Source organism: Mustela nigripes, chromosome 4, assembly GCF_022355385.1.
Source record: "Mustela nigripes isolate SB6536 chromosome 4, MUSNIG.SB6536, whole genome shotgun sequence".
NCBI lineage: Eukaryota > Metazoa > Chordata > Mammalia > Carnivora > Mustelidae > Mustela > Mustela nigripes.
Window position 1 is genome coordinate 94,960,093 of NC_081560.1, and position 25,894 is coordinate 94,985,986.

Sequence of the window (25,894 nt, forward strand, 5' to 3'; positions counted from 1 at the left end):
AGGACCTGAGCTGAAACTAAAAGTCAGACGCTGACTGGACTAAGCCACCCAAGTGCCCCCCGCCACCCCTGCCCCATTTAACTTGTTACTTAAAAAAAAAGGTAGGGATCGTGGAGCTGTTAATATGTTGATTTGAACCAAGTATTTGAAAGGTGACTAATGAATATATAGGAAAAAAGAACAAAAACCAAAAAACAAAAAACGACTGCACAGCTAGAGGAGAATCGCGCGCGAAGACTGTCCCCTGATGCGGCAGGTGTGGCTGGTGGCAGGTCTGGTCAGTCTGTGGCCCTGTTGCTGATTCCTCCTTTGCTTAAAGACGTGACGCTCCGATCCCCTGGTTCAGCGTCTCAGCAACAGGACCTTGCGTGGGAGCTCTCCCTACTGAGTAACAAAACACCAACCGTGAACAGAGTGCAGCTGGGCTGGACGGGTCTTCTTTGGTGGGTCCCTCTCGTTCCAACGGGGGATGGGGCTTCCGAGTGGGACAGGGAGCTGTCCCGTTCCTGGACGGCCCTCCTGACTGTGAGTCAACATCCCTCTGTGCTTGGTGCCCACCTCACTGCATCACACGCCTGGTCAGGTGTCCTTACTCCCAAACACCCGAGCCCCCCATCGTGAGGTTTAAGCGAGAGACTTTGTTGGACACTGTGTCCTGTACGGAAGCAAGGGACACCTGGTCTTTTGTGCTGGAGACCTAAGAGGACCGCGGTGTTTACTGTCAGGTACCTCAAGAGCTGTCCTATGGAAAGAAAAGTGACTGGTCACAGGCTGCTCCAGAAGATAGAGTTAGGATCGGTGGTGTTGAGATTTTGGGGTCATTCTGAGAGGGCGTTTCATGGCAGGGATAGCTGCCCCAAGCCCTTTCTCACAGACTGCTGGCATTTACATTTCTGTTTCAAGGACCACTTGGAATGCTGTTGCTTCAGCCGGTTGTCCTGGCAGGTGCGTGAGAGAGGACGCACTGGACTTCTGCCCCAGAAGGGACAGTAAAGGTGTGGGGTCTGATTTCTCCCTGCAGGGCTTTTCTTCAGGTGCGGGCTGGACCTTTCAAAGCACCAAGGAGTCATGACCTACCTCTTGGGTAATTGATTTAATTATTTAATGACAATTAGATTCTTTGGTACAGTGGGTATTTAAGAATAATTGCTTCCAAGCTCTCCCCTCAACCTTGTATGCTCTAAAATAATTTCCATCGTGCTCACGTGACCAGGCAGATTTTTGTTGAGGCGAGTCTCCAAAACAGCGTATGATTTTATGTGTGATAGTTCTACGTACGGTGTTTTTGGAACTCTGAGGATGAATCCTTTGACCCAAGGACTCATTCTGATGCCACGGGTTCAGATAGAAGAAGGAACTAGAGGAAGATAGCAGCCCACCTCGAGGGCCAGGCCCGTGTCCCACCGCTTGGAGTCCCGTACGTTGTGGAACCAGCGAACACAGAAGGGAACCCGGGCTTTCAGGAGGTGCTGAGGGATTTCAGGTGCAGCTGCCGAGTCATGCTAGGAACGCAGTAGCACGTCTGCCTCCAAGCTGCACATGAGGACGTGGGACAAAGGCTGCGGTTTACAGTGAGTGACTTGTCCGCTGATTCTTGGAGCCATGACTCCCAGACCTGTGCCCTTGAACGGGGTGCGTGCTTCTGTGACAGACATCGTGGGAGGTGAGCCAGGGATGCAGCTCAGCTCCAGGGTATGGAGGAAGAGAGATGTGCGGGTGTGTTTTTTAGAACCTAGTGCCATCAGACATGGGTATGGGCTGCCTTGAATGTCAGACCCCTTTCTCCCCAGCTTTGCAGCCACACGCAAATGAATCCCGTGGTCAGCTTCACCTGCTGTCAGTGGCAGAGCCTCCATCTGGGTCTCCTGACTTTGTGACCCCTTCCCCATCTGTATCATGGGACCACACACCTGTCTCCCAGGCTGCTGGAGAGGGAGGAGGACACGGTCTCATCGTGGAGTCCCACAGCACAGTGCCCAACATGGAGAGGACACTGAGAAGGAAGCTTTCCAGTTTTACCTCCAAGCCTTCTTTTTTCCTTTTCTTTTCTTTTTTTTTTTTTTTTTTTAATTTATTTATTTGAGAGAGAGAGAAAGCAAGCATGGAGGAAGGACAGAAGGAATCTCAAGCAGACTCCATGCTGAGAGCAGAACCTGACCCAGGGCTCCATCCCATGACCCTGAGGTCATGACCTGAGCCTGAGTCAAGAGGTGGACGCTTAACCGACTGAGCCACCCAGGAGCACTTCATGCCTACTTTTTCTACAGAGCTCTGCTGATTTCCCTTCTTGACAGCTTTGGATTCTCCTTCTACACCTAGGAACTCTGTGCAAAGAAGCAAAGAAGCAAAGAAGCCAGAGCCAGGCTTGACCCTTGGGGGAGGGGCGGTGGGGACGTCCACGACTTCCTCCAGCTCACAGAGCTCCAGGGGCAGGTACCCTGTGGCCTGGCAGTTGACCCTCCCCAGGGCTGCTGCCTTGGTCCCTAGGGCTCCCTGGAGCTCCCCAAAAGTACTCTGTTTTCAGGAAACACTGTGGGATTTGTTATAAAAGTGGGATTCTGTTCCCTGTGGGAGGGAAGAGGACCCAGCCAACGAGACTCATCTGTGCTTCCGTCCTTGTCCCAAGACACATGACAGGAAGACAAACGTGACTCTTCCCTTTACTCTGTAGATATGCAACCCTCCCGTGGATGTATCTGATGTCCCGGATCTTCCCCAGTTCGGACGTGGCTTTCATCTCCTACGTGTCCGTGAACTTCATCTTCGGGCTCTGCACCATGCTGATGACCACCATGCCCCGGCTGCTGGCCATCGTCTCCAAGGCTCAGGTCAGTGGACTCCAGCCACCACTCTCAGGGCAGCGGGGAGTGCTGCCTCGTGCCCTTTCTGCTGCTCCTCCAGCTGGAGGTAAAGGGGAATGAGCCGCTGTCCATGGTCTCTAGCCCCCAGATAGAGAAGCCACCCCTGAGGCACGCAAACACTGGGACTGTTCTGAGAGCTGAGCTCAGACCTCCTTGTTTGTTAATGGGTTCCTGATCCACGGTCGGAAGGACAGATGGGTGTCCAGGTGTCACAGGAGTAAGGGTCCGATCCCTCTGTCTGGGATCCTGTGCTGCAGGGTGGGATTGGCTGCTGGGGCCGAGCACGCTCTCCGACCCCTGGAACATACCCAGATCTGCTACGTTCAGAGTGTCGCAGCAGAGGGCTGCCCCGAGAAGGGGCTCCGTCTCCCCCGGGGAGGGTGAGGGAACCCCTCTCCAGGAACCCTGTCTCCAACGGGTGTTCACACTGGCGAGTCACTTTTGGGAGGCGACCCCCCGCAGGCATCTCTGTCAAGCCGGATACAGCTGTGTCCCTGCCGTGCTCCTCCCACCTCCCTCCTCCCTCCTCCCCCTGAAGCCCCCCTGGGTCTTGTCTGTTTTACCCCTCCTCAGCCTCCCCTGCGCTACCTCTGGGGACAGACGTTGGAGTTTTGCGTTGCCCTCTGTCCTCTGCTTTCTGTCCTTTTCATCCCTGCTCTCTGCTCTCAGCTCAGACCACTGTCCCTCCTGACTCCCTGCTGTCTGCCTGAACCCCAGTCCCTCTGTCGTCCTGGTGTTTGATTGACTCACGGGTGGAGAAGGTGGCCTGAGAAAGGGCCGGCCCTCCCGGTTCCGGAGGCGGTGCTCCTGGCCCGTCACAGGTGAGTCGGGGATGGGTGGATGCCTGCTCATGGGGCAGGCTCTCTTGCTCTGCCCTGGGCTTGTGCAGACCGTCCACTCTCCAGCATGGCTCATACTGTTTTTGGGGGGTCGTGGCCCACATTGGCATGGAGACATTAAGTACGGAAATATTCATTATGCATTCAGGGAAGGAAGAAATCTGTTCTGGTGATTTTTGCAGAGCTAGTGTTGTCACTAGTCTGTGTTAACGTGTCTGGCTGATAAGTAGGAAACCCCGATACAGTTACGGGGCGTTCGCTTGAGGAGGACACGGAGGTAGCCGAGACTGCGCAAGTGTTCCCTCCCAGCCCCACGGATCCCCGAGAGGGCATGGGTCACGCAGGGTGTCCCCGTGACCTAAGCTGAGAAGAGGGGGCAGACTAGGGCAGATGGACACTCCCTCCAGTGCGAAAGACAAAGCTCAAGGGGACAGGATCACAGGACAAGAGCAAAAGGAGGAATCAATGGGACCAGGAGAGGAGACCAGCCCGGAGGCTCTGTGCCGTGACAGTCCAGCTCTGATGTCCGCGTCCGGTTACAAAAAGGGTCAGGCTTAGTTGTTCACAAATAAAAAGAGACATTTTATCATTTGCTAAGGTCTCTCTTTTCCTTTGCCCTTTATTTTGGTGGTGTTTGCTGAAGAAACCCAGTGTCGCAATGGGTAATTTCAGATCTTCAGTGTAAGCTGTGGACCGATAAATATATTCTTATAGAATCAGTCAAGGGTGACTAGGTTCTCAGATCAGCTACGTGAGCCAGGAGACCAGGGTTAACCATTGTGTGTCCAAACTGTGCTGTTCATCAGGGCAATTTAATTTTTACCAAATCACAATTTTTTAAGCTAACGTCTATAGAAAATGCATTTTGGGTTCTAACCCGCCATCTCGAACACCTTCGTTTCCCACCGGTGAGGATCTCCTGGTTGGCAGGGGTGGGGTGGGGCGTGGCTGGGTAGAGGAATGTCCGGAGGGCAGTAGCTCATAGTTCCAGTAATTTCTTTTTTTGCACCCTTCATCAGTTCGCAGTTATCCTAGATTGGACACTTATGGAGTGTTATTTCCTGAATTTGTGCAGTCACGTCCTGTCGTATGCTACCTTTGTGTTCAGGTGTCGTGGACTGCTCTGTTCTCATTGCAGTAGGGACAGCTGTGATTCCCTTAAGGCAGATTTAAAGTCCTCGTCATGATTATGTCTGTTCCTTAGGTCCCAGCTCCTGAGTCGGAAGCTGTCCTGTTCTACTGTTGCTACGTTATAACCAGGGAGAGAAGCTGCTGTCACGTGGCACATTATTTGACTCAGGGATGGGCACAGTTTTGTAAAAGCTGGGATTGATAAGCCCCTCTAAGACTGGTTGCAATCCTTAAAGATGGTAGACAGGAGAAGAGCTAAGGGAAGAATCAAAGGAAGCGTACGTGTTTTCTCCGTGTCTGTATACCAAAGACAATCAGCCATAATAGAACAATTCATGCCCCTTTGTTGAATCTTTGTTGCTCCCACATCATGTTATTTAAGACTGCATTTACACAAGTCAAGCTGTCCCTTTGCATCATAAGGGAAAACTGGACGTTGTCTAGGATGAAATATATAATCGATGATTTTGTGAATTTTTCCTTAGTATTTGTGATACGGCACATCCCGTGTCATGTTTTATAATGTATTCCTCATGATGCCTTTGCTCCTTATAAATACTACTCTTCAGATGAACTTTTTGGAACAGAGAGAGAATGACTGTAAAACAGTGAGCCTCATTATTTTTTTAAAAATTTTATTTATTTATTTGACAGAGAGTGAGTGAGAGAGAGCACCAGCAGGGGGAAAGGTAGAGGAAGAGGGACAAGCAGGCTCCCCGCTGAGCAGGGAACCCAATGCAGGGCTCCATCCCAGGACCCTGAGATCATGACCTGAGCCGAAGGCAGACATTTAACTGACTGAGCCCCTGGGCGCCCTGAGGCTAATTCTTGATATTTCTATGGACTTGCCAAGCAGCTGCGGTTCCACGCTTAGCTACACCCTGTCTAAAAGTCAGCTCAAAGGACCCCTTTGCCATGAATTTTCTCCACAGGCTGTGTTCCTGGGTGGAGGGATTTTATTCCTTGGGCCAGAAAGATCAGGGTTGCGTCCCTGTCCTACCACTAAGTAACCTGAACACATTTATCAGCTGCTTGAGGCTGTTTCTTGCATGGTCGCTGGGTTCACCTCTCAACACTCTGCATGTTTATTGGGGGAGTAAAATGCAGTGACGCTCCATCAAGGTACAAACACATGATACTTTCCAGAAAGTTCTGGCAGATGATGATTAACATGGGAACAATTCTCATCTCCTTGTAAAATAAAGCGAACATTCCTAAAACACCAGATGGTTAAAAAAAAAAAAAAAAGCAAATTCTATGGGAGATGTTGACTTTTTATATACATTTAAATTAAAAATGATATTGCCCAAACATATGCAGGCTGTCTTGTATATGTTTATTTTCTGTGCATGCTCTTTCCATCTGCTCCCTTATTCGCCCTTGTCCTTGTCATAACACTCGATTGTAACATGTTTCACGGAGACAGCTACATACATTCAACATTTACTATATGCTAATTTCATACTAGGCACCTTCCATGGTATTTACCTGCTCTCAGTGACAGCTCCCAGTACTGTCTGCTTGTTTGAACACTCCTCGGCCCGTGACTTGGGATGTTCCCTGTATGTCTTACCTGGGCTGTTGTAACACCTGCCACAGGCTGGGGGGCCTGACAAGCTGATGCTGTGCATCTGAGATCTCAAGGTGCCTGTAGAATCAGCTCCTCCATAGGACCTGCTTCCTGGCTTGGAGATGACTTCCAAGTCATCTCCAAGCAGCAGAGAGGGCAAGCTCTTGTGTCTCTAACTCTTCCCAGGAGGGCATTGATCCCATGGTGGGGGCTCTGTTTTCCTGACCTCAATCATCTCCCTAAGGTCCCACCTCCGAATACCATCGCACTGGGGGTCAGGGCTGCACCTGTGAATCTGGGAGCCATAAACATTCAGTCCATAACATTTCATTACGCACTACCCCAAACGCGTGTCCTTCTTGCAGGAAAATACATGCAGTCCATTCCAACAGCCCCAGAAGTCTTGCCTTATCCTAGCTTCAACTTGAAAGTCTTTACCGAGGTCTCACCTGAATCAGGTGCAGGAGAGGCTTTGGGTGTGATGCATCAGGAGACAGAATTCCCCTCCATGTGTGAGCCTGGGAGGAGCACTAGTTATGCGTTTCCAAAGCACAGCACAGCTGTGGGACAGGCTCGGGATAGGCATGCCCAGCCAATAGCCGAACTCAGAAGGAAGAAGCAGATGAGGGCTCCCAAGCACGTCCATCACCCAGAAGGCAAAACCACCAGACCTGAGTCTTGACACCGATCCTCTTAGGTTTGATGGCCATCTGTGCCTGTCACTGAGTGGCTGTGATGGGGGGACAGCAGGGGAGAGAGATTTCAGGTTGATTTATTTCCCCTTTCTCTCACTGTACAGAATTTACAGAACATCTATGACATCCTCAAGTGGGTCTTCACCATTTTCCCTCAGTTCTGCCTGGGGCAGGGACTCATAGAACTCTGTTACAATCAGATCAAATATGACCTGACCCACAACTTCGGCATTGACTCCTACGTGAGCCCCTTTGAGATGAACTTCCTGGGCTGGATCTTCGTACAGTTGGCCTCGCAAGGCACGGTGCTTCTCCTCCTGAGGATTGTGCTGCACTGGGACCTTCTGCAGCGGCCACGGTATGTCCTGCGGGGCTCAGCCTAGGAGGGCACCAGCTGCTCCACAAAGAAGGAGAGAAAGCTCCGTCCCAGAGAGCACAAGACAACAAATGTGTCTGATCTGTGTGATATGCCATGCGGATGAGTGATGATCTTGATTCTATGTTGCTTTTGTTTCTCTTTCCTTTCTTTTTTCCTTTTTATATTGACATGAGTCACCCACTCTGTGAAGGAGAATATCAAAAAAGATGAAGTGTTGACCTGTGATATAATTGCTCTAATTATTAATTTTTCCCTGTGATTAAATCCCCTCTTACTTTGATTGTAGCATCTAGGGCAAGTTTAGTTGATACCATAACAAAGCTAATTAATTAATTAATTAATTAATTTTTTGAAGATTTTAGTTATTTATTTGAGAGAGAGAGCATGAGCAGAGTGAGGGGCAGAGAGAGAAGCAGCTTCCCCGCGAAGCAGGGAGCCCGATGTGGGACTTGATCCCAAGACTCCGGGATCATTACCTGAGCTGAGGGCCTATGCTTAACCGACAGAGCCACCCAGGCGCCCCTCACATAATTTATTTTTATGGCTAAATGACTTAAACTTGTAACATCAGGAATGGACGGAAGGTCAGCACTGATAAGAACTTGCCCTTTGCCAGATCCTGTCTGTTGTCATTAATGCTGTGTTCTCTTTGTTCGGTGATGAACTTCAAGTAGCACAGGGAGATGTGTGTGTGTGTATATATATATATATATATATATATATATATATATATATACACACATATGTATTTTTAGTTAATATTAACATTTATATATATCTCACATATAAGTACATAATTGCATATAACATATATATATATATTATTTATGTTTATGTTACTGTGTATATATTTGTAGGTCCATAATGTGGCCCATCTACACACACACACACACACATACACACAATCTCTGTCATCCTAAGTGGGATTTAAGGCGACTTTGTGCAGGTGTCTCGAGCATTGTCACGTAATGTCAGGACAGACACACAGGAAATGTGTTTTGCTGTGTCCCCTCACAGTGTGTGTGTTTTCCTGTGACCCACCAGGCCCCCATCCGTTGCTTTGGTCTTTCCAAGAGCCGCATGTGTCTCTAAATTCATCTCTGAGACGGACCCTTCATGAAGAAATTACTAATTAGGACCGTGTCATTGGAGAAGCTGTTAAGGACTGTGGCCACATTGTGACTATTTGGTGGCGATGTCTTTGTAGAATTGTTTCCGTCCGTCATTTCATGACATGCTTCCTGCAGAATTCCTTTCAATCTGCTAGAGCCGCGAGCTGCCTTGACTATCCATCCCAAAGCTCTCTTGAATTGGCCCTGATCTCTCCGGCCCCAGATTTCCAGTGTCTGAATGAATGTGGAAGAGAATTCTGAGTGCCTTTCAAGCATAATTGGTTCCGTGATTGCCCCTCATGAGTTTAATCTGTTTTGAAACCTAAACCATAGAACCACCTTGGGTGGATTTCAGGGTGCCCCGTTCTCGCCAGGACCATCAGAGGACTTCTTTTTGAAAGAGCAAACTCCCTTTCTTACTTGGCAGAGCCTGCGTTCTATGGTATTTTAGAGTAATGCCTTTGCTCTCCACAGGGGGTCATTAATATTTATTGTTACTTGTCAGCGAGGAGGCTTGCATGGAGGTGCGGGTGATCTGATTGGGACGCTTGCTGCCTGCCGCCTCCTTACTGGGGACCATACAGCAACCACCTCGCTAAATTAATTTGTTTTTTTAAGTCCTCATTTGGGGGTTTCTGGGGGGCTCTGTAGGTGAACCGTCTGCCTTCGGCTCAGGTCGTGGTCCTGGGGTGTTGGGATCGAGTCCCGCGTTGGGCTCCCTGTTCAGTAGGGAGCCTGCTTCTCCTTCTCCCTCGGTTGCTCCCCCTGTTTGTGCTCTTTCTCTCTCTCTCAAATAAACAGAAAATCTTAAAAAAGAAAAAAATAAAGTCCACGTCTGACCACGTGACTAATCATTGCCTAAACAAGAAACCCCAAGGTTCTTAGCCAGGCCCCCTTGAGTCGGGCATGTGATGCCCTGTGAAGCTCTCCATGACCACCCCCTCGACCCCCAAGGGTGACATTTGCTTCTGGTGCTCTGCTCAGTCGGGGCCTCTGGCGGGACTGATCTCCTGCCCTCCAGCACCCACCTCGTGCTGCTCCCCACCTCCCAGGCCCCCCCCCCATGCCTTCTCAGCCTTCCTGTCGTGGCCTTTCTCTCTCTGCTCCAGTGTGGCTTTCTAGTGTTCATGTGTCACTCTGTTGTGCCTGACCATCCGCTCCGTTGCATGTGGAGTACCGTGCACTGGTGTTGAATCGTACGTGGATGGGAAGACGCCGCCCCCAGCACCTGGGAGAGTTAGTGTCTGTCGCCCCCATTCCCCCACCATCCCCCGCCCCGACCTGGGCCAGCAGTGTCCATGAGCAGGTGCAGCCACCTCCTCCTGGCTGTCTGCTGGGCTTGCTGAGGTCCTGAACTGCGTCCGCTGCTGGCCTTTGGTTGTCTGCTGAGAAGCCACATCTCCATGAGAACCTGAGCCCTGGCTGAATACCAGGCAGCCCGGGGGCATTTGGGACCGTTTCCCCCTCTTCTCTCCAGTCTGGAGCTCACCTGACCTTGTGCGTCCAAGGTGCTGCCAGGTGTGAGCAGGCAGGTGGCCCGGGAGAACTTCTCTGCTGCTGCTGGGCATTTGGACTCTCTGGAGCCTGGGCGTCTCCTTCCTCTGTCATGGAGAGGCTGGTTTTGTGCTAGTCAGCTGGAAGGGGGTGCAGTGGCGCATTTCGGAGCCCTGTGTGTTGGGCTGTGAGGTGGCCAATGAGAAGCGACCTGGGGCCACTGTCCCATACTCACTGTAAACAGATACACTTTCCTGCCTCCTCCCCACCTGGAACCCTGAGATCAGAAACTCTGGGGATGAGCCTGAGGGGGGACCCGTAAAGCTTCCCAGGTGCTCCCAGTGAGGACAGGGTCAGAGCTGCTGAAGGGGGGACTTGGGCATGGGTCTCAGAGACAGGGAGGAAGAAGGACTCTCCCCTCTTTAAGTCAGAAAAGGACAGCGGAAGGCCAGGCCAGCAGAAGGGTCCAGGGACACGCCTGCAGCCAGAAAAGGGGTAAGAAACCACCACGCTGAAAAGTGCGAATTTGGATGACTTATCACAAACTGAAGGGAGAGCAAACACGTCACTGCCTTCGCGACCCGTTCCATTAGCCACTCTGGACATAACCACTGTTCTTGTTTTCTTTTCTTTTTTTTTTTAAACACATTAAAAGCCATTATGCTTTATTCACTAAACTACATTAAGTTCAGAGGCGCCTTGATGGCTCAGTCAGTTAAGCGGCCAACTCTTGGTTTCGGCTCAGGTCGTGATCTCGGGGTCATGGGATCGAGCCCCATGTTGGGCTCTGAGCTCAGCGGGACATCTGCTTGAGACTCTCTCTCCTTCTCCTGCTTCCCCTCCCCCCACATAAATCAATCAATCAATCTTTCTATACAATACATGAAGTTCACATTTGGCCTAGGTTACACAATTCCAATCCACCGTATAATCCTTGTTCCCAATACAGAATATAAATATGACAGAGCACTCTCATGCTGATATAATGATCTTGGAGTACCGACTTCTGTAATTTCCCACAGATCTTGTTTTTATCTCCAGTGATGTGTTTCTCATGCTTTTGAATGTTGTGTGAATGGTTCCATGTAATACATACTTCCAAGTAGCTAGCTGTATTCTCTTGTCTCCTAGGTTGTGTGTTCAATAGATTTTGTATTTGTTCAAAGATTATTTTAGGCACAGAAAAAACAACACAGGGAGAGGACCTAGGACTCTGGGAGCCAACAGTGGATATTTTATTTTAAATGCCCTTTGATTTCAAAATAGTTTAAGACTCATAAGAAATTGCAGAATTCATACAGAGTCCCTGTGCAGCCTTCCCTCAGCTTCTCCCAAGGATACCATGATAATTTGGTCGCATATTACACGACAAGATCACCTGGGCAAAACCAGGAAGTTGATTTTGGTACAGCCTTAACTCAGTGGTCTGTACCCATTTAATGATTAAAATGTTGGTATGTTACAGTTTAAGGGGGAAATTGAAATTGCTTTAAGGTCAAAATGTGCTAGGTTGAAAATCATAACGAAGATTAAAAAGGGAGCTGCTCAGATTTAGAGCAAATAAATTTGAATCGAAAATTAAATTGGTATTCACCTGGCAAACACTTACTAAGTCTCTCATGCACCCTGTTGTGCAAAGTACTTGCTATACAATCCAATGTGTTCTATGTAACCATAACGTTTGTTACAGTTAATCTTGTGATACATTCTTTTTCTACCTCACACGGAAGTCTGACAGATTTTATTATTTATAAAATTGAAAAGTACCTCTAGTTGGGCATCTGTCCACTTCAGTGTCTTTTTAAAAAAATTTTTATTTTTTATTTTTTTAAAAGATTTTATTTATTTATTTGACAGAGAGAGAGAGATCTCAAGTAGACAGAGAGGCAGGCAGAGAGAGGGGGGAAGCAGGCTCCCCACCGAGCCGAGAGCTGGATACGGGACTTGATCCCAGGACCCTGAGATCATGACCTGAGCTGAAGCCAGAGGCTTTAACCCACTGAGCCACCCAGGCGTCCTTTTGCTGTCTTTCCCTTCACATTTGGGGATGAATGTGGTCCTTTGCTTGTTATTTTTTTCTTAAATATATTATTTATTTATTTGCGAGAGAAAGTACAAATCCAAGGGAGAAGGAGAGAGAAAATTTGAAGCAGACCCTGCCCTGAACACAGAACCTGACACAGGGCTCAAACTCACAACCACAAGAGCATGACCCGAACTCAAATCAAGAGTCATCTGCTTCACCAACTGACCTACCCAGGCACCCTGGACTCTCGCTCATGATTAATCACAGTGGCAGAAGTAGGGTGTGTAGACCAGAGCTGACAGAGTGGCTCAAGGCCACCCACGTCTGTTTCAACGAGTCTCTGAACTTTCTGTCTGTCTTGACTCTTCCCCTTCCAGGTCGCGGTTGTGAATTAACTCTGACTTCATCTTTCCAGGGGTCTGTCTGCCATTCAAGGCACAGTCACATCTTCCAAGGACATAGACGTGGAAAAAGAGCAAATAAGAGTGTTGAAAGGAAGAACCAGTGAAGACCTTCTTGTGCTATACAACCTTAGTAAAAGCTACGGAAGCTTCTTCAAGAGGACCACTGCTGTGCGAGATATTAGTTTGGGCATACGGAGAGGAGAGGTAAGGACCTTCTGTTTGTGATCCTCTGTTACGAACCCGTGTATCTCTAACTGTGCACCTGCTTGTGGTAGGCTCACAGTATCTGCGATTAGAGCCAAGAGCTTTCCGATTTCTGACGTTTCTGCAAAAATCACTAGACACAGAATCTGAGTAGAGAGTCTATTGACTCCTCCCATGGGGAAAACTTTGACTGATGGATGGGAGTTTATCGTTTCACAGTTTTCAATATTTCATGCGTTTGAAGAGTTTTAGTCATTGCTTGGGCTATGGGATGACATTTTATTGAGGGAAATATTTTATCAATCCAATTAATTTAGGGAACCTCTTCTAACTCTTACTTGGACATCCACACTTTTTAACTGGCCAGTTAAGCCCATCTAGTAAAATGCTCCCTGGGGAGGAAAAGAGCACTGGCACCAAAGCCAGAGTTTAGAATTTTTTTTTTTTGGGGGGGGGGGATATGGCATCAATTCTTATAGAAATGTTTAATCAGAACTGATGGAAGCCATGCAAATTGTTCCTGATTTGTGCTTAATTGCCTCAAGAGAAATCAACTCTGAAAGTGATTACCGTTAATTAACTGTGAAAAATAAGAGGTTCCTTGCATTGCTGTTGTGCCCAGCTCCTGAGAACCTCGAGGCAGGTTACCGGCTTATGGGATGGCCAAGCATGCTGTGCAGTGGCAGAGAGCAGGTGTTTCAGAGAGGAGAATTCTGAGGGCAAGAGAAGCCTGGGGACCCATCCAAGTTGATCCAGGAGTATCCTCATGTGCTGTCTGTCCTGTGGTTTGTGGCTGACAAGGACAGTACGCTAAGGAGGGTGTTTTGGCAGCTACTATTGGCCACTCAACCCAAAGACTAACTCTGCAACCTTCGACATCATACTGAACTATTTGTTTTACTTCCACTTCAAAAATCATTTTTTAGTTTTGCTGCTACCTGTTGGGGTACTTTTAAGCTGAAGAGTAAGAGGAAACCTTGGAATGCTTCATAAAGGAGTTGCTCCAGGGATCACATAACATGTTAGGTACCCTCACGTGTGCTGCCCCAAATCACGTGGGTGGTACTGCCTTGGAGCCGTCTGTCCAGAAATGGCAGCTGGGTCCATGAGTGAGATGGTGGGAGGGATCAGTCGAGTTCAGGGGGAAGCATGGCTATGAAAGCAGGTGGGAATTCAAGGAAGCGCCTCTCATCCAGAGGTCCCAAATAGGGCCCTGTGGTTTCTAGGGAGGGCCAGTGCCAGGAAAGCCAGAATAGGCACTTTCCTGAGATTCAAGGGGCAGGGAAGTCACCTGAGGTCAGTCGACAGAAAGCCAGCTGGTGCCACCAGAAAACGGAGGTCTTCGAGGAGATTTTAAGAACCACACAGACTCAGGCTCTGCCACAGAACCTGTAGCTATGGACATACTGAGAGATAAAGCCTAGGTCTAGAAAAGATGGCAAGAAAGCCATTTGTCGCATGGGATATAAGACAACATTGAACCAACCCCTCCCCCCACCCCACCCGCCCCGCCCAATGCTGTCTTGATGCTGATGTCAGAGTTTAGAACTGATAGTTCTCTTCTTAACTCCTGTCGGAGCAGCCCAGAGTCTGACTTGGGGGTGCGGAGGGGAGGGAGAGCAAGGAGGATATTTCAACATACTTTATTTATGTTTTGAAGATTTTATTTGCTTATTTATTGGAGAGAGAGAGAGTGAGTGCGGGTGGGGGAAGTTAGAGAAAGAGAGAGAGAATCGTAAGCAGACTCTGCACTGAGCGTGGAGTCTGATTGAGGACTCACTCTCACAACTCGAGATCAGGACCTGAGCCGAAACCAAGATCCAGACGTTTAACTGACTGAGCTCCCTAACCGTGCCCCTGGATGTATTTCAGGGGATAATGAGTACAATGAAGTGAGTTTCAAAAACTCGTCCTCCACACAGGGACACAGTCAGGACCTTGTTGGAACGACCCCGCAGCGGACGGTTAATCTCAGCACTATCCTGGGGGCAGGCACTCACCCGTGACCCTCTGCAGTGCTCCTTACGCAGATTCACTCTTCCTGGGCGATTGTCGATACAGTCACCTTGCTCAGATCCCACGGTCTTCTGCAAAGTGCTTTGTGCAGTCGTGTGCATTTGAAGGTCTACGAGTAGAAGAAGCCGGAAATGTGGGGTCCGAGCCATCTGGAAGTCAAAGCTGTCTGTGGTGATTTAGCTGTTCCTCACCTGTGTCTTTTCTCTATGTAGTGCTTTGGGCTCCTGGGGCCCAATGGGGCCGGGAAGAGCACCACATTCAAGATGCTGAACGGGGACGCCCCTCCGACCTCAGGACATGCTGTCGCCAGGACTGCCACAGGGTAAATCCAAGACAGTTGCTCTTGCTGCCTAGGGACAGCCCTCATCCCCTCAGTCCTGTGCCAGGAGTCTGAGACACACTTCTCTCAAGATTTACCCTCCGGTTAGCTGCCAGGAGCCTCTCCTCAGATAGGGAGGAACTTCCGGGGCCAATGAGATAAGTTGCCCACATCTGGCCACAGGGTCAAGGACATGTCTGCAGAAAGCAGGCAGGGCTGACCTCTTTGGTGACCCCCCCGTGGGCTTGAGGTGTCTGGCTGCTGATGTGGGTGAGTGGGAAATGGCCAGAGGGTGGCCATTCTTGTTTCACCAACAGATCCAGCTTCAGACACCCCTACCTATGGGACATTGGCCCCAGGGAGTGGCATTGATTCTCTCGTTGGCCACCCAGACCCCTCTTTCAGGTGGTTGACAGCTTTGGGTCAGAGTGAGTATCCACATGAGAATCGAGATGGTGGCATCTGGGGGAGCAGGGAAGACATGTATTTTCCCTGCTGCAAAGACCATGCAAGATGCTGGGTGTTGCGCACGCCACAGGCTGCCCGAGGCCACTGGGTCCCATGGGGGCTCTATGGGCAACCCCCCAGAGAGAGTTTTACCTCCAAGCATCCTCTGATTCCTTCTTAACTGCACTGTGACTTGGGGACTGTCCCCAGGGGTGTGGGCGCCATCAGAGGCGAGATCGTCCAGTCAGATAAAAGGCCCACTTCTCTATCTCTGCCTGGTCTGGACCGTTAGAAGTTCTCGTCTCTCTTAAGAAGGAGACTCCTGGTTCTAAGCCTCTCTGGAGGCAGGATGGGCTGCTTGATTCTTGCTCTGAATTTGCCCGAGGAGCCAACTTGTCCTGATCACACTAATTAAAATGTCCACTTGCAAGCTTAGGGCTCTTTCCGGACAAGCCCTTCACATGCTGTCACATGTGTCCCAATACAAACGTTTCCATGGCCCCATCTCTGCACACTTTTTCCCTTCCATACCAATTACAAGGCCCCTGGCATATATCTTTTTTTTCTACTGCAGCAAATTGATTGCTAATTGACAATGATTATAATAGATTTCACACGTCTGTTGCTCAACTTATATAAGGAAAACCACGTCCTCCGATGGTCCTTCTATAAGCAGCTCCCGTCTGAGTACCCTGGTTGATTTCACAGTCTGTCTGCTGGGGTCGCAGAGTCTCTCCTAAGCACACTTGGAAATCATGCACCTGAGATTTGTATATATGGGTTTAAATAGAATAATTGAAAAAAAAGTTGTTCAAAAATATGAAAATCACCCATGAATTGGCTAATTCTTTGCATCAACAAATACTTCTTGTCCTTCTATGATGTGCCTGGCACTGGGAGGTTTTCTTGGACTCCTAAGGCACAGTGTTAACATTTACACGTCTCCTGCTAGTGTAATTTAGACATGCATTCATCTCTATGTGTATGTATCTATTTTTGGAAAGAGTTTATTTATTTGAGAGAGAGAGAGTGCAAGCAGGGGGAGCAGCAGAGAGAGAAGAAGACTCCCCACTGAGCAAGGAGCCCGACCAGGAACTCGATCCCAGAACCCAGGGCTCATGACGTGAGCCAAAGGCTGATGCTTAACTGACTGAGCCACCCAGGTGCCCCTATATCTAATTTTATCTATTATCCCTACGTGAAGTATGGGTGGTTAAATGTATTTATGTGGAGAGATTCACATGTTAAAATCAGACAAGCATATAAAGATCATTTACTTGGTATTCCTCCTTTATATTATTCCATAAGCATCTCCCAATCCCCTTCAATAATAGTTCTTGTTTTTCTTTTTTACAAATCGGGCAGGCATGAAATCTCATTGTTCAATTGGTTTGCACTTCCTTGATTATTCATGAACTCGAGTGTTTTCCCACAGTTATTTGTTTGGTAGGTTTCTTTCCTGCCAATTGCCTGTCATGCCCTTTGCCCTTTTCTCTATAAGGTTGTCTTTTTGTTCTGCTTTAATGTAAGAGTTTTCATACCTGTAACCAGAAACGAATCTTTTTTTAATTTTAATTTTTATTATTTTTAAAATTTTTATTTTTAAAATTTCATTTACATCCAAGTCAGTTAACATGCAGTGTAATATTGGTTTCAGGAGTAGAATTTAGGGATCATCACTTACATGCAACACCCAGTGCTCATCCCAACAGGTGCCCTCCTTAATACCCATCCCCAGTGACCCCCTCCCTCCAGCAACCCTCAGTTTGTTCTCCGTGCTTAAGAGTGTCTTATGGGTTGCCTCCCTCTGTTTTCATCTTAGTTTAGTTCTCCTCTCCTTCCCCTATGTTCACATGTTTTGTCTCTTAACTTCCCCATATGAGTGAAATGATTTTTGATTTTCTCTGACTTATTCCACTTCATATATTACCTTCTAGTTCTATCCTTGTCATTGGAAGTGGCAAGATTTCATTTTTTCTGATGGCTGAGCCACATTTCACTGTGCGTGTGTGTGTGCATGTGTGTGTACGTCACACATCTACACTGTGTGCACATACACACACCCCATCTTTATCCATTCATCACTTGATAGACATAGTTTGGCTGTTGTGGACATTGCTGCTGTAAACATTAAGGTACATGTGCCCCTTCAGATCAGTATTTCTGTATCCTTTGGGTAAATACCTCATAGTGCAATTGCTGGATGGTAGGGTATCTCTGTAACTGTTTAAGGAACATCTTAACTGTTTTCCAGAGTGGCTGCACCAACTGGCATCCCTACCAACTGGAAACTAATCTTTTGCATGTTTTATGTGTTTTAAGAATTATCTTTCTTTGGTACCTTGAATTTTAACTTTGTTTTATAAGTTTGTATGTGTTGATGTTTGCAGTTTTGACGAAGCCAATTTAGTGTTTTTTTTTTTCCTTTGTATTTCTTATTCTTAGAATCTTAACAAATTCTTCTCTTTCTGAGGTCAAAAACTTTAAAATTGTCTTTAATTAATAGTTAGAGTCACCATGTGGTAGAAATAGAATTTGATGTTTTTTAAAATATGTGTTTATTTATTTTGTTATTTTTAGAGACAGAGTGGGGGGGCGGGGAGGAGTAGAGGGAGAGAGAGAATCTCAAGCAGACTCCATGCTCACCTCAGCACTGAGCCCCGCGTGGGGCTCTATCCCACAACCCTGAGATCAGGACCTGAGCCGAAATCAAGAGTCTGAAGCTCTGCTGATGGAAACACCCAGGCACCCCTTGATATTTTTTCTGTTCTGAGTTCTAGTTTGCTTAATGCCACTTCCTCACCAAGGTGTCTTTGTGTCCATCAAAAGGCACTTCTGTAATAGTGAGTCCTCGGACAGGCTGGGCTCTCAGCTCTGGTTTCTCCTGCTTCGCATTTCCTCCCAGGCGGCTACATTGCCTGCCTGTCCTCCGGGTTCTTAATTTTCAGTATTGTTTGAACTCTTCTGCACCTTTATGATGTATTACTTTTAGGATCCTTTTACCACTCTCTATAAAAATGTCACAATATTTACATCTTTCTTGGGATTGCATCACATTTTTATACTATAATTTGAGGAAATTGAGGTCTTGATGAAATTCTGTTTGCCTTTTCCATGACTGTGGTATATATAGACATTTATTTAGGTCATTGAAAAAATAGCATTCATTTACTTTTAAAAGATTTTATGTATTTATTTATTAGAATTTATTTGGGCGGGCCATGAGTGGGGAGGGGCAGAGGAGGAGGGAGAAGCAGGCTTCCTACTGAGCAGGGAGCCTGATGCGGGGCTCGATCCCAGGACCCTGAGATCATGACCTGAGCCGAAGGCAGACACTTCACCGACTGAGACACCCAGGTGTCCCTAAAAAATATCACTTAGTCACATTTTGGACTTTTCCTTATACATTCCTTGCATATCTTTTTTAGATTTATTCATCCAGATGAATCTGTCTCCATCAAGAAACATTTAATCTCGTTTGTTTGTTTTCATTTTTTCTTCAATTTTCTCATGGCTTGGGACTCGGCCACTGACGTCACAGGGAGTGTGTTTGTGTGTTTGCTGTTTGCTCTCTCTTTTCCTGTGTGACACCTTCTGTCAGCTGGGTGGTTCCTTCTTGTGATTCTCTGACTCTCCCGTGCAGAACCAGGTCTTGTGTTGAAGACTTTAGGGTTCCCGCTTGCAGCCATAGGGAAACCATCCCATTTCCAGTCACGGCACGGCTTTGCCTGGTGCTGACCTGCTGAGAGGCCTGGAGGATGAGCAGCCTTCTTGTACCCCGAGTTCCCAGCCCGCTTCTCTCAGCCTCTTTCAGGAGGAGTGAGGCTGTGCTGTAGACCCAGTTACCACACTGGACCTGATTCTGGTCCCTTGTCATCACACAGAGGTGTGTTCAGTCCCCGTTACGTCCCCCTTACGAGTGTGTTCAGTCTTGCAGGGGCCAGACCTCCAGATGCTTTATGTAACTTGGAGCCAAAACCCAGCAGGCAGTGGCTTGAGATCCTGGTCTCCCTTCCTCCTTGTTTCTGATGCCCGGAGATGTTCGAGATGTTTTTCTTTTCTAGACACTAATTACATAACAAGAATGAAGCAAATAAAATCTAGTCATCATTTTTTGCGTGTACAGAAAGACATGCAAAGCATTGTGCCCGCAATTTCCACTGAGATTTTAATTGATTTTATGTTGCATTTATAGATTAATTTGGAAAGCACTGAGATTTTTATTCTGTGCAAACCTTTTTATTCTTCCTCAAACCTTGCACTATCCAAGAGCTCTCAAAGTACTATGAAATGGTAGTGTATCTATTGTTCACTCCAGTAGTAGTAGTTCTGTTTTGTTAAATGTGGTGGTTTGAAACCCATGTGCATAGTATGTGTCTTGTTAGTGTTATTCTGCAATTTTATTTAAAGTTCTTCAAGGCAAACATTAAATTTATCATTTTAACACTCATACAGATGAACCCGTTGTAGTTCTTTTTCTTTTGACATATTTATGTCATTAAGGAAAGATTTTTGATTACTGAGCTCTTCCTACCTTTCTGCAGTAAACTGAATTTTATCACAGATGTACATCTCCTTTCGTTTACTTAAACAAAAGTAGTTTGTTGTTGAAAACTTTCATTTTCTAACCCTCCTGTTAAATTATTCTGATTTTTAATCTTTGTTGTAATTTTGACTATACTGTGTGAAAGACCCATTTACTTAATTTAAAAATTTTAACTCTTTCAGTGCCCCTGGGTGGCTCAGTCAGTTAAGCATCTGCCTTGGGCTCAGGTCATGATCTCAGAGTCCTGGGATCGAGTCCCGCATCAGGCTCCCTGCTCAGCGGGGAGTCAGCTTGGGACCCTTTCTCCTTTTTCCCTCAGCCCCCTGCCCTTCCACTCTCTCTCTCTTTCTCAAGCTCTCTCAAATAAATAAATAAATAAATAAAAATTGTGTGGGACATAATAAAAAATAAATATATACAATAATTTTAGACTTGCCAAAAAATAATATTTTTTAAGTACTTTTAATTTCTAACTGATTCTAACTTCTTGATTTGAGTGGTTTTTAAAGTCTTCTTCCCCTAAATAAATGATCAAATCATTAAGTGTACAAACATACTTCTTTGTACAGCTCTACCTTGATCCTGAAAATGTAAAAAGTATTATTACTGTCACTGTCTTTTAAATGACATATATAATTCTGCGTTAATCTTTTAGAAAGTTTGATGGAATAGCATTTCTGAGATTCAAAAACTTGTGTTTCTTGGTTTAATATTTTAAAAAATTTCATTTCAAGAACCTTTCCATATATACACACATGCGCACAGACAGAGTAAGTTATAAATAGAAAAATAGTTATAAATAGAAATGTTACAAATAGAAGTTATTTATAATTTATAAAAGATATATAAATAAGTCATAAATAGAAAGGAAGATCTCAGTGAATTTTTACAAAGCAGATATACTTTTATAGTCTGTATGTAGCGCAGAAAGAGAACAAGACCAATACCCTTTAAACCCTTCAGATCCTAGACTAACACCTAACCTGATATTTTTTTTGAGAGGGAGGGAAAGTGGGGGAGGTGTAGAAGGAGAGAGAGAGCCCCAAGCAGACTCCCCTCTGAGTGCAGAGCCCGATGTGGGGTTCGATCTTACAGCCCTGAAATCGTGACTTGAGCCGAAACCAAGAGTCAGACGCTCAATTGACTAAGCCGCCCAGATGTCCCTGTCTGTGTTGGCTCTTTACTGTTGTAATTGCTGTGTCGGTGGGCAAAGATACAATTATGCTTTGATTGGTCTGCGTTAGTTGATAAAACGTCAATATTTCGAACTATCCTGTTCAACAGCAGACAGCAGAACCAATGGGCTGGGGAGTGTTTGAGTTACATGTGATCCTGTTGCAGACTCTGGAAGGGAATTGCGTCTATAGAAAGGAAGCTGTCTCAGGTTACTATGCTGTTGATTTTCCCTGCAACTGTAGAAGGAAGAGGTGTGTTTTTGTTTCTTCGGTGCGTGTGTTGTGTGTGTGTGTGCATGGTGTGTTTCCGTAACGTCTCTACGAGTACAGATGGACAAAAGAATCTGAATTTCCAAAGCCAAAAAAAAAAAATATATGGTCTATTTTCCTCATCCCTGGAAGCCTGACTCCTGTTCATAATCGCATCCCATCATTTGTAAACTAATTGGAAAATGAAATTCAAATAGCTGTTCTTGAAAGAAAGAATACATTTACATCTCCTTCATGGCCTGCAAGTCCCTTATTATGCTACATATCTGCGTAATTAGTTTAATTATAACTAAATCACACTTGCATTAATTATATTTTTAACCTTGATTATTTGTAATGTTAATTGCACGTTGGTATTCAAGGAATTAAATGGGTAATTAGAACACAATGGAATCTTTAACTACATAGAGAGCCACTATGTATCTTCCTGCCCATGAAGCTCATAACTTACTGACAGCTAATTGGAATACATCGGCACCGTCGTACATCATTTTGAGGTCCCCTTTGTGTCTTTTCTGAGGTTCTATTATCAGGAACAGAGCTGTTTTCTTTTTGTTTAATTTATTAATGTCTATGAATGCATGTCCTCCAATTGGAGAATAGGTCTAGAATTTCATAACTGACCATTATAATTTGGTTTAAATTATCTGTAGCTCCTGGTCCAAGGCCAGTGGTCACAGATGGAAAGACCGCAGGCCATCGATCGCATATGCATGTTGGAACTGGACGGCACTTGGTCAGAATGGGCTTCCTAGTTTGTCACAGTCCCCGGCCCTCCCCATTGCCTAGTTTGTGACACCATTGGATGTGTAGGTAGATTGTTTGTGGCCTCTCTAGACAGAATAAATGCTAATCACAGTAATTACAAAGTACTGTGACTCTAGTGTTCACCAAGCATCCCACTACATGAGGGGCTTGGCGTTTGTGATCTCATCTGATGGTTGTGACAGCCTGGGGAGGGGGACCTCATCCTGACCAAACTACCCCCAGGTGCAGAAGTCAGGACTTCTGGAAAGGGGCAGAGGATGTGAATCCAAGTTTTCAACGTAGAAGTTGCCAGATCGCTTGCTATTGGAATTCAGGTCACTGATTGTCACTAGAGTAGCCAGAGGACTCAGGCACTGCCTCAGAGCCAACCAATGCCGGCCTGTCCCTTTCTGGAAGCAGATCAGACTCTGGAATTTTCCAGAGGGATAAGTTGCGTAGCCTCACAATAGGGCAGTCACTCCTCAGTCCTGGCTGCGAGGGACGGACAGTCTGCGTGAGGCTCGGGTGTGGTTCTGTTAGCTCTTGGATCAGCCAGCCCTTCGCACTCCGTGTGTCACATGAGTTCATCAATGTCGAGTTGCTAGCAGCCTTGTGTCTGTCAGTCTGTGCCAGCTTTGTGCTGGTCCTGCTGACTGAGGATTACCCACAGGTAGCTATCTACAGGGTGACAGAAATCTGAGCAAACTCCAAACCCTGTTAGCTTGTTTCCTTTCAGTTCACCTCTCTTACCTGCTCTTGATCTGTTTTTTTTTTTTTTTTTAAGATTTTATTTGTTTATTTGACAGACAGAGATCACAGTAGATGGAGAGGCAGGCAGAGAGAGAGAGAGGGAAGCAGGCTCCCTGCTGAACAGAAAGCCCGATACGGGACTCCATCCCAGGACCCTGAGATCATGACCTGAGCCGAAGGCAGTGGCTTAACCCACTGAGCCACCCTGGCGCCCTTGATCTGTTTTTTTAAAAGATTTTTCTATTTATCTTAGAGAGCATGAGCAGGGGGCCGGGCAGAGGAAGAGGGAGACGAGCCGACTCCCCAGGACCCTGGGGTGAGCTGAAACCAAGAGTCGGATACTCAATGGAATGAGCCCACCCGGGTGCCCCTGCCTGTTCTTGATCCTGCTTCTTACTTCCCGTAATCGTTAAGACTTTCACTCTGATCAGCAACATGATTGTGTATATATAATACACACACACATATATATGATATATACACACACATATATATACATGTATATATATACATGTATATATATACACACACACACATATATATATACGTGTATGTATAAAGTATTTCTTTCAAAAAGAGCTTTTATATGGCAAAATTTTAGCTTTCTCAGACATATATACACTCACATTATAGTATTTCTCTGAATTTGTATTGGCCATATATGTGTATGTGTATATATATATATGTGTATGCATGTGTATTGTTATATATTATATTACATTTATACATACACATATAGTACATATGTACATATATAAAATTATATGTAATCTTTTTGGTGAAACACCATCACTTTAATTTGCACTTTAGAAAGCAAACAAGCTGCCCACAAGGAATGGTCAGAGATCTCGAAGTATAGCTCCTCGATTTTCCAGGCCACTGTAGGGAACTTTTAACTTCCCTTTCAGAAACTTCACAACTTCATGTATTTCAAGATGCTTCTAACTTAGTAATGATGTTACTAAATTTCCCTGAGGCCATTACGTAATAGTTCTCATAGAAAACCACGATGCTTCTCAAGCAGAACTATTAAGAAGATACTCATACCTGGACATTTTATAGGACAACTGCAGAATCCAAACATACAGATAAGATCTTAAGGAAAGAAGAGAGAAAAAGACCATAAAGAAGTAAAATTAGGCTTGTGTTTGTTCAAAGCAGCAGTCACTCACCATGTGTGCCTTCGAAGCTTCATAATTTTTTTTTAAGTTTATCTGAGGGGGAGGAGCAGGGGGAGAGGGGATTCCAAGCGGACTCCGTGCTGAGCCTGGAACCCGACACGGGGCTCGATCCCAGGATCCTGAGATCCTGACTTGAGCTGTAATCAAGAGTCAGATGCTGAATTGACTGAGCCCCCCGGGTGCCTTCAAGCTTCCACTTAAATACATTCACTTATAAATCCAAGTCAGTGGCGCGAGCAGGGCAGTATATGAGTTTAACAGTGTCTGTTTCAGTCAGATACAGAACATTTCCACGGTTACAGGAGGTTCCCTTGAGCTTGTGCTGAGTTAAACCAAAGACCACCTTCTCAGCAGCAAGAATATAAACAGAAAGGACAGAACGGCAGCGTGCAGGAAGGAGCTGGAAGAAAGCCTTGGCAGGTGGTCAGTAGCTGTACACCTGAGTAAGGATTATGGATAATTTTTATTTCTTCCTTGTTTGCTCCTTTCCTTTCCATATCTTGTATTATGATCATGTGTTAAATTGTCAGGCAATTAAATACTAAATACTAGAAAAACTCTTAAGGCATAGGCATTCTCGGGTTCAGTTGGTTGATTGTCTGACTTCGGCTCAGGTCAGCATCTCAGGGTTCTGCATTGGGGTCCCTGCTCAGCGGGGAGTCTGCTTCTCCCTCTCACTCTGCTGCTCCCCCTGCTTGTGCTCACTCTTTCTCTCTCTCTCAAAGAAATCAAATTTTTAAAAAGACAGGCATTCTTGTCACACGTCAGACCAACATTTTTGGAGTCTGTTACATTTTAATGCATCCAGTTGGGACAGACCTTTCTTCTCTGTCCTCCCCCGTTGGCTTCCTTCTGTCTTGATTGATCACTATCAGAGAATTCTTGGGAGCAATAACCATTAGGCACTAATATAACCATCACATTGCCAGGTGTTCTGGGTATCACACTTAGGAACTTGTACACACATTACTGTGCTTCATTTAAACCACTGTAATACCAATATTAAAAAAAAGGCATAGCACTCATTGTTGCTTATAAAAGCCAGATTTTTCTTTAGACTAACATGAGTCCCAGATCAGGGTAATTTAAACCATAACCTCACCAACTAGGAATTACTTGAAAATTTGTTTCTCTCCCATCTTAAATTAAATGGTGATTTACAATACCAATGTCAGCTTAGAAAAACAATGAAGGGAAAACATCTATAATCTTACATGAAGTGATTTTTATTCTTGAAGCCCCAGTTTTGAAAAAAATAAGTTCTATCATCTATCCATACCTATCATCTATCATGTGCGTATGCATTATATATATATTTATCAATAAGTTATATGTACCCATCTATCATGTATGTATTATGCATGTGTGTATGTGTATCTATCATGTCTCTCATGTATCTATCATGTCTCCATCATCTCTGACTTACCTGTCCTGCACACAGACATACACACACACACATAAAGACACATTGTTGCTATAATCGTATTAACTGTTCACTCGTTTCATCCGGCTTTCCAGTTTTCACATCCTATCACGGGAGTTTATCATTCGTGTTCCGCACTTTCCATACTGATGCCCTCCTCCTGTTTCACTGGATTTCTACATCTGCACGTACTGAGCCATTTCTATATCATACAATTATATTCTTTTTTTTTTAACTCTAATCTCATTTTTAAAAAAAAGATTTATTTATTTATTTGAGAGAGAGAGAGAACACAGGGAGGAGGG

The 25,894-nt window shown here is 45.9% G+C and overlaps 1 protein-coding gene across 1 annotated transcript in view; it reads left to right on the forward strand.

The window, feature by feature from the left end:
* ABCA13 (ATP binding cassette subfamily A member 13) overlaps window positions 1-25,894 on the forward strand; it is a 319,855-nt gene that overhangs the window by 244,163 nt on the left and 49,798 nt on the right. Inside the window, exons 53-56 of the mRNA XM_059397601.1 lie at window positions 2,672-2,828; window positions 7,201-7,454; window positions 12,523-12,715; window positions 14,944-15,053. Coding sequence (XP_059253584.1) covers window positions 2,672-2,828; window positions 7,201-7,454; window positions 12,523-12,715; window positions 14,944-15,053 — 714 coding nt within the window. The remainder of the gene's footprint in view (window positions 1-2,671; window positions 2,829-7,200; window positions 7,455-12,522; window positions 12,716-14,943; window positions 15,054-25,894) is intronic.